The sequence below is a fragment of the Cavia porcellus genome, unplaced genomic scaffold (genome assembly GCF_034190915.1).
Source record: "Cavia porcellus strain 051 isolate PalLab524CR breed Dunkin Hartley unplaced genomic scaffold, mCavPor4.1 scaffold_25, whole genome shotgun sequence".
Classification (NCBI taxonomy): domain Eukaryota; kingdom Metazoa; phylum Chordata; class Mammalia; order Rodentia; family Caviidae; genus Cavia; species Cavia porcellus.
Window position 1 is genome coordinate 13,959,830 of NW_026947508.1, and position 12,058 is coordinate 13,971,887.

A 12,058-nucleotide genomic window follows, 5' to 3' on the forward strand; every position below is an offset into this window, starting at 1 on the left:
ACTCCTTTAAAGCTATAGTTGTTTAAACACAACTGATGAACAATTTATATTCTCTTGGATATGAACAACCCCAGTAATTATTCTAAGTTCTTACAATGTCAGGTCTGTTTCTGAGTTCACACTGGCTTCAGCCGCTGGTCTGACTCTGCCACTCTCTTCCCATAGGAGCCCCTGCCTTTCTGGAGGTCTGCCCCAAGGTCTTTCTGCTGTTCCCAATGGGATCCTGATCCCTGCACCCCGGCATTTTACCTATCCTAACTGGTCTGTGCTGAAGTCTACACTGATTTGAGTACACTTCATTTACAGCACTCACCTTACTGAACCATCCTATCGGTTCTTGCAGTGTGCTGTTTTTTCTAAAATTTTAGATTTTACTTAGTGAAAGGATAAACTACCCATACTTGGACAGAGCATTCTGGTGAAAGGCACCGTTAGCTCCCCCTGCACACGTGCACAATGCAAAGTGTGAGTGTGTGTGTGTGTGTGCGTGGTGGAGGCTAGAGATGGTGGCCTAGCCCCCACACCGCTCCCCACGGCTGGAGGAGGCTAGTGAGCATCCTCCTCTCCGTGGAGCCCCACACCCAGAGAGGGGAAGAGATGTTGACAAAGCCCTCCACTGTGAGGGCCTCATAATGCTGGTCCTCATTACAAGTATCCTTTAGGTTGTCACTTTAAAGGATAATTTAACTTCAGCAGCACACGTTGAGAAAAGGAGACCAATTTAAGAGGCAAGCAGCTGGGTTTGACACCCTCACTGCCTGTCCAGTGTGGGGCTTTGGGAATGCCCTGTCTTGCCATGCCTCAGTTCTCTGACTCGCATCCTACAGAACAGCTGTGATGATTAAACAAGGTAATGATGAAAGTGAAGTGTATTAATAGTAAGACCCATATATGAATCCTTCTAGTATCTGATGGAACCCTACTAACATTACTCATTTTCCTGTAATCATTCAGTGAAATAGATTTTATTGGGAATAAAAAAAGGCAGAGCCTAATTCTTAAACTGAGACCAACAAAAATAATTCCTACTCTGAATCTTGTAATCTCTGAAAAATAAAAGAGTACTGAATTGTTCTCTTAAAGGCGATAGGAGACAGAGAACTTCCAAACACTGTACTGAGGAGTTCCAAGCCCATGCGAACACCCTGTCCCTTGGGGTAGAGCCACAAGATCTTCTGGGAGTTACTGTTCTAGAACGGCCTGAAACTGGTGGACAGATCCTATTAGGGGCTCTGGAAAGGGTGCCTACTTCCAAGAAACAAAGACGTAAACACACATGTACCTGTGTGTACCCCTGCAATAAGCCTCTGACCTTTTCCTTTGGTGTATTTGATCTTGGGAACTCAGTTTATGCAATGCACTGCTTTTTAAAAAAATTTTTAGATTTATTTTTTTATGGAAAGAATAGTAATAAGCTATTCACACTTGGGCAGAACGCTTTTTTGAAAAGACCTTTCCCCCAGACGGACGCGATGCAAAGCGTGTGTCTGGGTTCCTGTCACAGGAGGCAACTCGTGTCCTCTAAACTGGAGGACGAGAGATCACTGTTCTGCACTAAGCAGGCCTCAGCAGTTTTCCCAACTCGCCCGGTCACAATGAGGGGAGGACGGAGCAGGTTAGGGCACCCAGGAAGCTCGTTTCCTCTTTCAGCAAACCACTATTTCTCCCTGGTTGGGAGGGCTTCCCAGTTGCCACTTGACACGGGCCAGGCCTGCACCTTCAGGTGGCAGGATCCTTGCCTTAACAACAGGCTGGGGTCACAGAGGGCTGCATCCTGCGAAAGCGGCCCTGGCTGGCAAAGAACAGAGCTGGTCTGCACCAAGGCCCAGGGCTTGCTTTCTCCATCTCCACTTTACTCCCAACAGCTGCAGCTGCTTAGAGCAGGAGGCTGGCATGAAAAGGCCCGTCATAACTTCCCAAGGATGGAGTTCATTAAGAGGCTGCTGGAGGCCTTCGGCTGGAATGTTTTCCCCTTGTGAAAGGGGGGCTTCAGCACAATGCTGCCTGCAGGGAAGGCAGAGAATAAGTTCGGAAACATCAGGAAGAACACACAATGCAGGGGCGCTGGTGTGTACCGCCAACCGCATGCTCTAATACCTGCTCCTGCCTCGGAGACAGCATCAGGCTGAGCAGAGAAAACTTGACTTTCTGGCAGTCCTAGGATGAATGGGAGGCTGGAAATCAACTCTCCTACCTGATGTTAAGTCTCTCAGGAAACATCCCTGGGCACCAGACAAGGCGCGGAGGCAGGGTCTCCTGGGCAGGGCCCTAGAGCACACCACGGGGCACAAGGAGCTCCAGGGAGACAGGGCTTTGCTTCTCTGAGCACCAGCCTGACTCAAGACTTCAGTGGGGCAAGTGTTACTTTTATATTAAGGTATGCTGCATGTGGCCATGTTTTCAACTGGAATACAATTTTTAAAAAGATAAAACAAAATTTCCTTCCTGAGGCAGACACTTTGGATTTGCCCCCCAAAACTCTAAAGATGGGAATTTTGTCTGCTGCACTCCAGGCACACATTAGGGGGAAACTCTGAGAATACCCAAGGGGACATCACCAGGAGGCAGTTAAAAGGGGCGAGCAGCGAGTGGTGTTCAAACCCAGCCGGACAGGGCACAGCCCCTACAGAGCCTCCCCTGCTTTCCCACAGCAGGCAGACAGGTAGATGCGGCTGCTTATCCTGTTGAAAGACACGGGGGGGCCAAGGACCAAGGTCAAGTAAGTCCTCCCTCCAGAAACCCCCCATTTCCCGTCAGCTCCCCTGAGCAGGCTTGTCATCCTGGTCACCACTGCAACCTCAACACCAAGAACAGCATCCTGCACACAGCGGAAAGAATGAGTCAGTTCTGTGGCTCCTGATACTCCTCCTGGGAGCTTGCTAACTGGTGAATGACCGTGCCTGCTGGGGCTCACGCTTTGGAGGCCCTGTCCTCCCAGCTGAAGGAATAAAGGAATAAAGGAATAAAGGGATATCCTTTATTCCTGTATGCTTTATTCTGGGCTAAAGTACAGTGTGTGCACAGGAGGAGCATCATGTTAATGAACACACTCACCTGTTCACACTCAGCCCTTCAGAAAGGAGATGACATTTTAAAAGTTGTCTCTGTTTTAGATGCCAATAATAAAAGAGAAACTAACAAGGAAGTCTGCTCGCTCTAGAGCACAGATAAAACAGACCGTGCCTTCAAGACTTTTAAGAGGCCAAGGAAAGGGTGGTGCTGTGGGTCCCCAAGTCCAGCACACTTTCATTATCTGGGGAGACATAACCAAATTTCTGCTTCATTCTACACAACTGTCATAGGAAAAAACACTTCCAGATTTTATTGATTTAACTATTTAGAGATCAAAACCTCGGTAACGGTACTTAAATACAACAGCTATTCTGCTAATTAGTACTATTAATGAAAGATTGTCTGCAGCATTAGTCTTAATTTCAGGAACTGATTGAAGTGTGTGAGCTGGCTCCCAGGTTGCTTCATGACAGCAGATTCTTGGCTGTGTGCATGGCAGGCTTCCACTCAACCGCTCACTGAGGCCCAACGCATACATGCACCTGTGTACTCTAGCCTTCTGATCTGTCACCTCAGGCTCCCTGGAAACATCATGCTGGGAGTGTCACTAGGAGTGACAGGTAGTGCTGAGGCTGGCAGTGCGAAGTCCTACGCCCAGCTGGCCCTTCTATTTCTGGAGGGCCATTCTGGCTGCTAAAAAGAGGAATATGCTGAACTGAAAACTGATCAAGTCCTCAGCTCCCTGATAAAGCACCAGGATGTCTGTCACCCCTCTACCTACAGGCCTGGCCAAGGTGGCCTAGTGGCTTTCCCAGCTCAGAGGTCTTCCCTTTCCTGGAGGAAAATCTGGGGAGACCCAAGAACCACAATTTCATGTGACTACAGGAAAAAAGGAAGAGAGGGAATTAAAAACTGAAATGACCAAAGTTTATAAGCAGAGACTTTCTGGCCTGGCTAAACAGATTTGTTGCTATTTATAGTTTGCTCTTAAAAAGGCAACAGACTGATGGCCTGCTCGGTGCCAATCTGCAGAGACAAACTCCTTCCTCAGCTCAGAGCTCAAAATACACTCCAGCTGAGAAGTTTTGACCCTAGTTGCCAGTATGCAGAGTAGGGCCACAGAAGGTCAAAGTCTAGGAAGCCAAGGGACCATCTTCACATCACATGATTCTTGGCCCACACGGATGTGTGGGTATTTTAGAAATGGCTTAACGGATTTTGGCTAGCTTCACTCTAGAGCATAATAGGATTAATATGAAATGAAACGATGTTTTGGCCATCTACAGAGGATGGTCATTTCCCACCAATCACAGCATGCATCATAATCCCAAGCAGTGAAAGCTCTGATGCTGGAAAGAAACAAGAAAGCTCATCTGGCTGATAAATCACACTGCTCTGACCTGGCTGCCTAGCATACGTCACATTTCTCTTTATTACTGCTCTGTAACTGGACCGCTGGTGGACTGCATAAATGCCCCATAGTTCTCTGGTTCTGACATCGAAGCGTGGCCAGCCTGCTCCTGAGGAAAAATGGCAAATCCCAGAATTCTTGTCTGTCTTAAAATTGGGAAACTTTTCTTAAAACTACCAGGCTTGTTCTCATCACTCTGGGCAGGTGAGCAGGGGCAAAAGACTGTCTGCACAGAGCCCAGCACTGGCTTTTGAGGAAACACTGATGAATCCCAGATGACATGAAAGGAAGGCCCGACACTGCTCTTACACAGACGCCAAACAGCGTGGATTTTCTGAAATTACAGCTTTGGGAAGAAACTAAAACTGCATGTGAACTTCAGAGCCACAGTAGGACACTTGGCACAAACAACTTTCTCTGAACAAAAGAATTTTGCAAATTTGGTTAAAAAGTAAAAAATAAAACCAGCCAGGCATGGTGAGACATGCCTGTAATCCCAGCACTCGCTGGCTGAGGTAGAAGGACTGAAAATTTGAGCCCAACCCGGCAACTTAAAGACCTTATTTCAAAATACAAATAGGACCGGAGAAGCAGCTTGGTGAAAAGGCCCTGGCTCTGAACACCAGCATCACATGGTGGGGGAAAGTGAAAAACAAAAAATAGGAAAAAAGCACCAACAAGGAAACGAAAACATCCCAAGTAACTTCTAGGCAGAATCATGCAATATAATAAAACCCCAGCCCAACTGCCCTGACACGTGTACCACACCACGAGCACCTCAAGGCCAAGCCACTAAGCAAAAAGTGGCTCTGAAGTGAGCCAATATTGTTTTAATGAGGTATGCTTTACCAGATCCTAATTTGCTGAGAAGTCACGCTCCATTTCCATCCTGACATCATATTTCAATTAAAAAACTAATGAGAGCCCCAATTCCCCAGCCCATTCTATGAGGAGAAGGTGGCACCCTGCAAGCTATCCCTTGGAGCTCACCCTATCCGGCCTGGCCCTAGGAAAGCAATTTCTTTCATATCTCAAGTTTTGTTTTTAAATTGTGTGAATTTAAAATTATCCTCCAGAAAATACCTATGTCCTAATGTCTTCAATTACAACTATGAAGACGCAGTGCATTCCTTCTGCAGCTGTGAGTGCCACTGGCACCCAGAAGCCCGCATGCAGGACTGTCCAGGTAGCCTGGCCACACCATCTCCTGGCTCCATTCTCAGTCTAAGCCATCTAAAAAACAGGGAGAATGGCCACATGAGCGTTTAAAGCAGTGTTGAGAAAATCAGATGCAGTAGTAGGAAACAAGTGGAAGTGTCCAGTTCAGTCCTGGGCACTCACTGGGTGTGACTGTCCTCCACTGCTGTGACTACTACCGGAAATCATCAACAGGAGGAAATGTTAGACTCTTGGTTTTAGAGGCTTTAGTCAGCTGGTTCCATCACTTGTGGGCTTGTGGTGAGAAGAACACAATGGCAGGGAGTGCATGGCTGAGCAAAGCTGCTCACCTCACGGTGACCAGGGAGAAGAGACACTGAAGAGGGGCCAAGGTTTCTTCCCCCAACAGCAGCTCCCAGGGACCTGACTCCCTTCCACTAGCACCCACCACTTGACAGCCCCCACACAGTCCACCAGTGCTGTCAGCACTAAGCTCTCAATGAGTCTTCAGGGAACATTTAAGATCCAAAGAACACCGTAGTGGTGCATGCCTGTAATTCCAGTACTTAGGAGGCAGAAGCAGGATGATCACTGCAAGTTGGAGGCCAGCTTGAGCTAATATAAGTTGAAGACCAACCTGAACTATATGGCAAGAGCCTGTCTCAAAAAACAAAAACAGGGCTGGGGGTTTAGCTCAGCGATACAAGTGCCTGCTTGGCAAACGCAAAGTCGTGAGTTTGATTCCTGGTACAAAAAAAACAAAAACAAAAAAACACTGGAATCAAAAAACAAATACGCAAAAAAAAAAAAAAAAAAAAAAAAAAATCCAAGATCCAAAGCACAACAGTGAGCATTCAACTGGTAGCTGTTGGTGGTGTAGAGGCACCCATCTGTGATTCACTTAAGAGCTGGAGCAGAAGGGCTCCAAGTTTGAGGCCAGCTACCTTGCTTCAAAACAACAATGACAACTACTACTAAGATTAGCTATGTCTACCCTAAACCCTGGTTTGTCTCCACTTCCTCTCTGGAAGACAGAGGTAAAAGGTCCGGTAGTAACCTTGGAATGACACATACTGCATCAGGTATCAGTGACAGAGGCAATTTGGTACGTCAGCCTGGGTCCAAGTACTGGCCACACAACGAGCCTCAGGTTGATCTCTTTTCTCCAGTGTTTGATGTAAGTTGGCTCCTGCTCCTCCTCTCCTTTCCAACCCCCATCAGTGCTGCAGATTCCCTGTTGAGCCAAGGAAAACTGGCAGTTGTAGCAAAGGCACCAGCTGACCAGGTTTTCATAAAAGCACCTACAGTGCACATCTCTAAGAAAATCCTGGAGAAAATACAAAATAATAGTATAATCCTTTGGTTGCCATAAGAACAAAATAGCCTGTTAAACACCAACAAGAGTTGATGGAGAAGAATGAGCTTATCCTTTCTTACTTCTATGTTTGGTTTATTTTAAAATGGAGTAATAAGTAAATTGGCAAGCTAAATTGAATCTCAGCCAAGCACATTTTCACTCTGAGTTTAAAAGGAAAAGAAGGTCCCTGCAAGTGAGCCAGATCAGGGATCTGATCACATCCTCAACTCTGGTCCATCTCGTCCATATGGGGGTCAGTCAGATTTCTGACCCAAAACAGGCAAATACACAGTATACTACCCCAACTCCACTTTGCAGTGCTCCCTAATATGAGTGCGGAGAGTTAAATCAGGCCACGCGAGTAAACAGCACAATGTCCTAGATGCAAAGGCCAATAAGTGAGCTGATGGGATGGACAATTACTATTCTATCAGATCTCTGGTGACGTCCACAGACACCTCCTACCTATCCAATTTGACCATCTCCTCTCAAGCCCACGCCCTGCGCCCACCCCGTCACATGCCCGGAGCCAGAGTCTACACAAAATCAGACCCAACCAATCCAATGGTTAAACCAGTGTTTAAAAATCAGGATAGGGGCTGGGGATTTAGCTCAGAAGCAAAAGCACCTGCCTGGCAAGCATGAAGTTGAGAGTAGGCGCCCCAGTATCCTCCCCCAAAATCAGCTCACATAAAAATCTGAAAGCACAGCTTCTTCAGAAAAACTTGGAAACAAACAACAGGGCAACAAACGCCTGAGCAGAGAGGCAGCCATCCTCTGTGGATGTGTCTTCTTCCTCACACCAGTCCACTTCAGGGATTCCCCTCATCCAGTCTCGCGACAATCCTTGGCATACAGCAGATTCATTAGTATCACAACTCCATCTCCTGTCCTTCAGCAGGCTTCTAAAAAGTGTATCTGTCTTGCTTGGAACCATCGCTTTTTATACCTCCCTCCTCTTCAATTCTAGCACAAAGCACCTCAGCTGGCTCTCTGCAGGCAAAGGACCTCAAGAGATCTTTTCCTCCACTCTTCCTGAGCTACTTCGTGTAAAATATGGCAAGTTCACAACTCTTTCCTTAGGTTCAACTCTGTCCCACCACCTGCCTCTAGCTGGAAGCTCACGTTTCTATAAATACAGAACTAGTTGTGCAATGGACCTTCTAGACTGCTATGGAAGAGTTTATCTGTGAATGACACCAGCTTCCTGCTACACTTTTTCTTAGTAAAATTGTTCTGAATTTGCACAGTGGAATTAAACGAATCACCATAGCAGAAGAACAAGTTTTCAAATCCTCGTTTTAAAAGACACCTCGTTGATGAGCCATTGTATCCAAAGATGACACGGGACACAATGGAAAAAACAGAGGATGCAGCTTCCACAGTGAGTGCCAGAACCTGCTGGCCAAGTGATCTAGGTAAGCTGGCTGGCCTCTGGGGATCTGATTTCATTTTATTTCTTTTCAATTTTTCCTGTAACTGTACAGATGTTTTTGAGTATTTTAGCATTTTCAAGTCACATTATGGTTCCAGTTAATCTGAGGTATCATTTTGTGATGAATCACTTTGAGTATTTAAAAAAAATTAAAAGTGAGTATTTTAAAAATAGATGTGCTGAGCTCCTTGCTTGTTAAACTATTGCAAGTTACACAGGAGGTCACAGAAGTCCTTTCCAGGGTAGAGGGTGCCACACCGGCTGGAGAAACCTGTATAGCAGCTGGCCTCACAGCGCCTGGAATGCCTGCCTTGCTGAGCACTGCTGGATGTGCGGCTTCCTCATGCCTAAATGAAAGCAAGAAGACAAACTGGGGGAAGGGCTGCAGACTACAGTCAACTTTAGAATGTTTATCTTGGGCTATTTACACAGAGGGTCTCAAAGAAAGACCACTATATGAAACTCATCTTCTGTTCAGAGGAATTGCCGAGCCCACTGATGCTGCCTGGCTAGGGAGAGAAAAAATTTCCTGTGTCTTGAATTCTGCATGGAAAGCACTACATAAAACCAAGCAATTATATGCCGTGGCCTCAAATGAAACCACAGGAAAGAGGCACGTACCAGGTCGATCAGGTCACTGAGGTTCTTCTCGATTTGCTGTGGAGGCAGGCGCCTCATTAGGTCCAAGGCACAGTCCAGCTGCTGGTCACTCTGTGGAGGAAGAAGGAAATGCATGTAAGTCTTTTTGGCCAGTATCAAGATTCCTTCTCAAAAGCATTCTTCCCGTTGTTGCTTGCCTGGAGGAATTCTAAGTCCCAAACAGCCCAGCAATGGGCTCTTCACAAAGCCTGCGAGGGCCCGCAGCCTGAGGTGACTATAAAGGGAGCCTGTTCCCTCTAGGGCACCCTCTTTGCCCAAGTTTCAGAAGGAGGCAGAAGGAGGCAGAGGAGTTCAGCAAGCCCCGACTCACTCACTCAGCAGAGAGACCCAGCAGCTGCAGCTGTGTCAAGTGCTAGTCGGTGCTACGAGGAGCTGGCTCACGTAGGACGGAAGGGCTGCCCTCGCTGTCACCTGGACATAAATGCCAGGTAACATCATCAGGCCAGGTCCTTGAGGAGTTCCAAACCAGGGAAGAAAGAAGACGGGCAAAGAATCACCGGTGAGCCAGTCTCCTTCAGGGTATCTTCCCAGGAGAATTAAAATCAACACACCATGGGGATATACGTGCACCCATGTTTCAGCAGCGCAATCTGTAATAGCCAGATCTTGCAAACAACCTATGTGCCCACTGACTGAAGAATGGATTAAAAAGATGAGGTATTTTTATACAATTCAGTGCTACTCAGTCATGAAGGATAGACTTGAGACTTTTATAAGTAAATGGATGCAACTCGAGACCACACTCATAAGTGAAATAAATCACGTGTAAACATCATATTGTCTCACTAGTGTGAGATGCTGAAACAGCATATATGTACACATATATACACCATTGTTACCCCTAATCATTTTTTTTTTTTTTGGTACCAGGGATTGAGCTTACAACACAGTGTTTGCCAGGCAGGCACTTATGCCACTGAGCTAACTCCCGGTCCCTAATTATTGTTTTAAAAGTTTAATTTTTTTCTCTTTAAAATAAAACATTCAAAAATTTTAAAAAAATCACAGGCAAGATGCACACCAAGGTTAAAAGTGCTTTGTCTACTGAACAAAATCTTGCACCAACTGGACTGAAAGGTACAGCACACTACAGTGATGAGCTTGCTCTCTGACAATGTGGAGAAGTGTGGCGAACGGGGGCTGGGGGGTAGACGGCATGCCTGTGTACCGAGCACCTTGTAAAAGGAATGCATGATGTGCTTCACAACATCCTCTTCATTTAGTATTTACTCGAAAACTCTTACAGCCAGCTGCTATGTGCCAGTCATCATAAATACACACAAACAACAAAAAAGGAAAGGAGGAAGGGAGGGAGGGACGAGTCTGGCTTAGACTTGTAAAATGCTAAGTAAACCTGGTACCTGCCAGGCTGCAGCACAGAAGGCTGTGTTTCAGGAGGAGCCACAAAGAATCAAGTGAGAGGGGCTGAGCCACCAGGTAAAGTGACTCTGCGTGCAGTAAGGCAGGTGAGTTCCAACACTGTCGATCAGAAAGGCACTATCTGATTTGCGCTTGGAACTGGCTCCGCTTACAGGACTTTTGAAAGTCAATCAGCAAGCTAAGGAACATAAAGTATACACATAATGATCTTCAAAATGCCACATTTGGTTGTAATAAAATGTAACCTCTGAATATCAGCATTTACATGCCTGGTTTATTAACTAGGAGCACGCTATGAGTTGAGAACTCAACTTTATATCCACCAAAGACAACACATTGCTAACTGAAATTGAACTTGATTTTCAGATACGGATATAGCACACACAGCCGGTTGTTTAAAAAAAAAAAGGTTGTCCCTTACTCAAAATAGTTATCAGTGACACTTATACACAAACAAATGGTTTCCTCTTTGAAGAAAAAAGAAGAGAACAGGAGAGGGGAGAAAAGCCCCATCGTGTGTTTTGCTTTAGGAGCACTGCAGCAACTGTGTGCCCCTCACTCGCGCCACACTGCCCTCCCAACACGAGTCAGCAGAGGCCATGGTGAGTGACGTGGGCGTGGCCTGCTGGCGCGGAAGAGATTTCCACACCCTGTCAGGGTACAGCACAGATAAGCGGAGTAGACTCTTGGGAGACTTGCTCAACTCCCAGGTCTCTATTCACTGACTTACAACCCTGGGCCAATTTTCTTAACCTGTGCCAGCCTCTGTCTATGGAATGGGACAGTTCTATGGATAACTCTCTGAGAGTGCTACGACAGTTGAGGTAATACACACAGAATGTGTAATACACAGTCAGATGTGTTTAATGATTGGGGATCGTGTATAAACACACTCATGGATTCTAAGTATTTAAAAATAATTTTAAACGTAAATATTTTATGACACCCCCGCTATGCACACTACATCAACCCTGATCTCTCATAAGTAATTTTCATAAGCATACACATCTCTACCCAACCCCCACCCATAGACAGCTGGCAACACACAGAGGCATTTTTAGTGTTCACATTGGAGAAGAAAAAGATGCCAGCATTTCATGAGTATGGGCCAGGGATGCCTCTAGAGACTCAACAATGCAAAGTATAGTCTCTTCACAATAAAGAATCACCTGGCCCAAATGTTCAACAGAGTCAAGGCTGAAAATCCCTGGGTTAAAAATAAGCACTGTGGGAGGCACTGCTGGCTGCTAGAATCAGGCCAAACCCAGGGCCCTCTCCAGAAAACTACATTAGGAGAAATGCTGTGCATTTCAGAATTTTAATTCAAATACCACTCATACGCCCGAAAACCTGATTTCTGCAGAACAACCAGACACCAGCAACCTTCTTCTAAACTGAAAAGCAAACTTATAAGTAAACCTAGCTAATTTGAAACTGTAATCCAGAACACACTGGGATTCAGAAGGGATTAACTAGAAATTGAGCAGTGTGATCGAGGAAAGAAAAGACAACTCAAGGAGGTCAATGTGAAGAAACACCATTTCAACCCTCTGTGGAGCCACTTGGCACCTCAATCTCAGCCCCAGTGCTCTGCTCCTGTCCTTACATCCTCCTCCCGGGGGTGGGCGACCAGGGCAGCAGGGCT

At 46.2% G+C, this 12,058-nt stretch overlaps 1 protein-coding gene across 4 annotated transcripts in view; it reads right to left on the minus strand.

Annotated features, from left to right (window-relative positions):
- The window catches only part of Capzb (capping actin protein of muscle Z-line subunit beta), a 127,819-nt gene that overhangs the window by 63,466 nt on the left and 52,295 nt on the right, over window positions 1–12,058 (minus strand). For all 4 annotated transcript variants that reach the window (XM_005004332.4, XM_023565731.2, XM_023565732.2 and 1 more), the window contains exon 2: window positions 8,995–9,084. In XM_005004332.4, coding sequence (XP_005004389.2) covers window positions 8,995–9,084 — 90 coding nt within the window. The remainder of the gene's footprint in view (window positions 1–8,994; window positions 9,085–12,058) is intronic.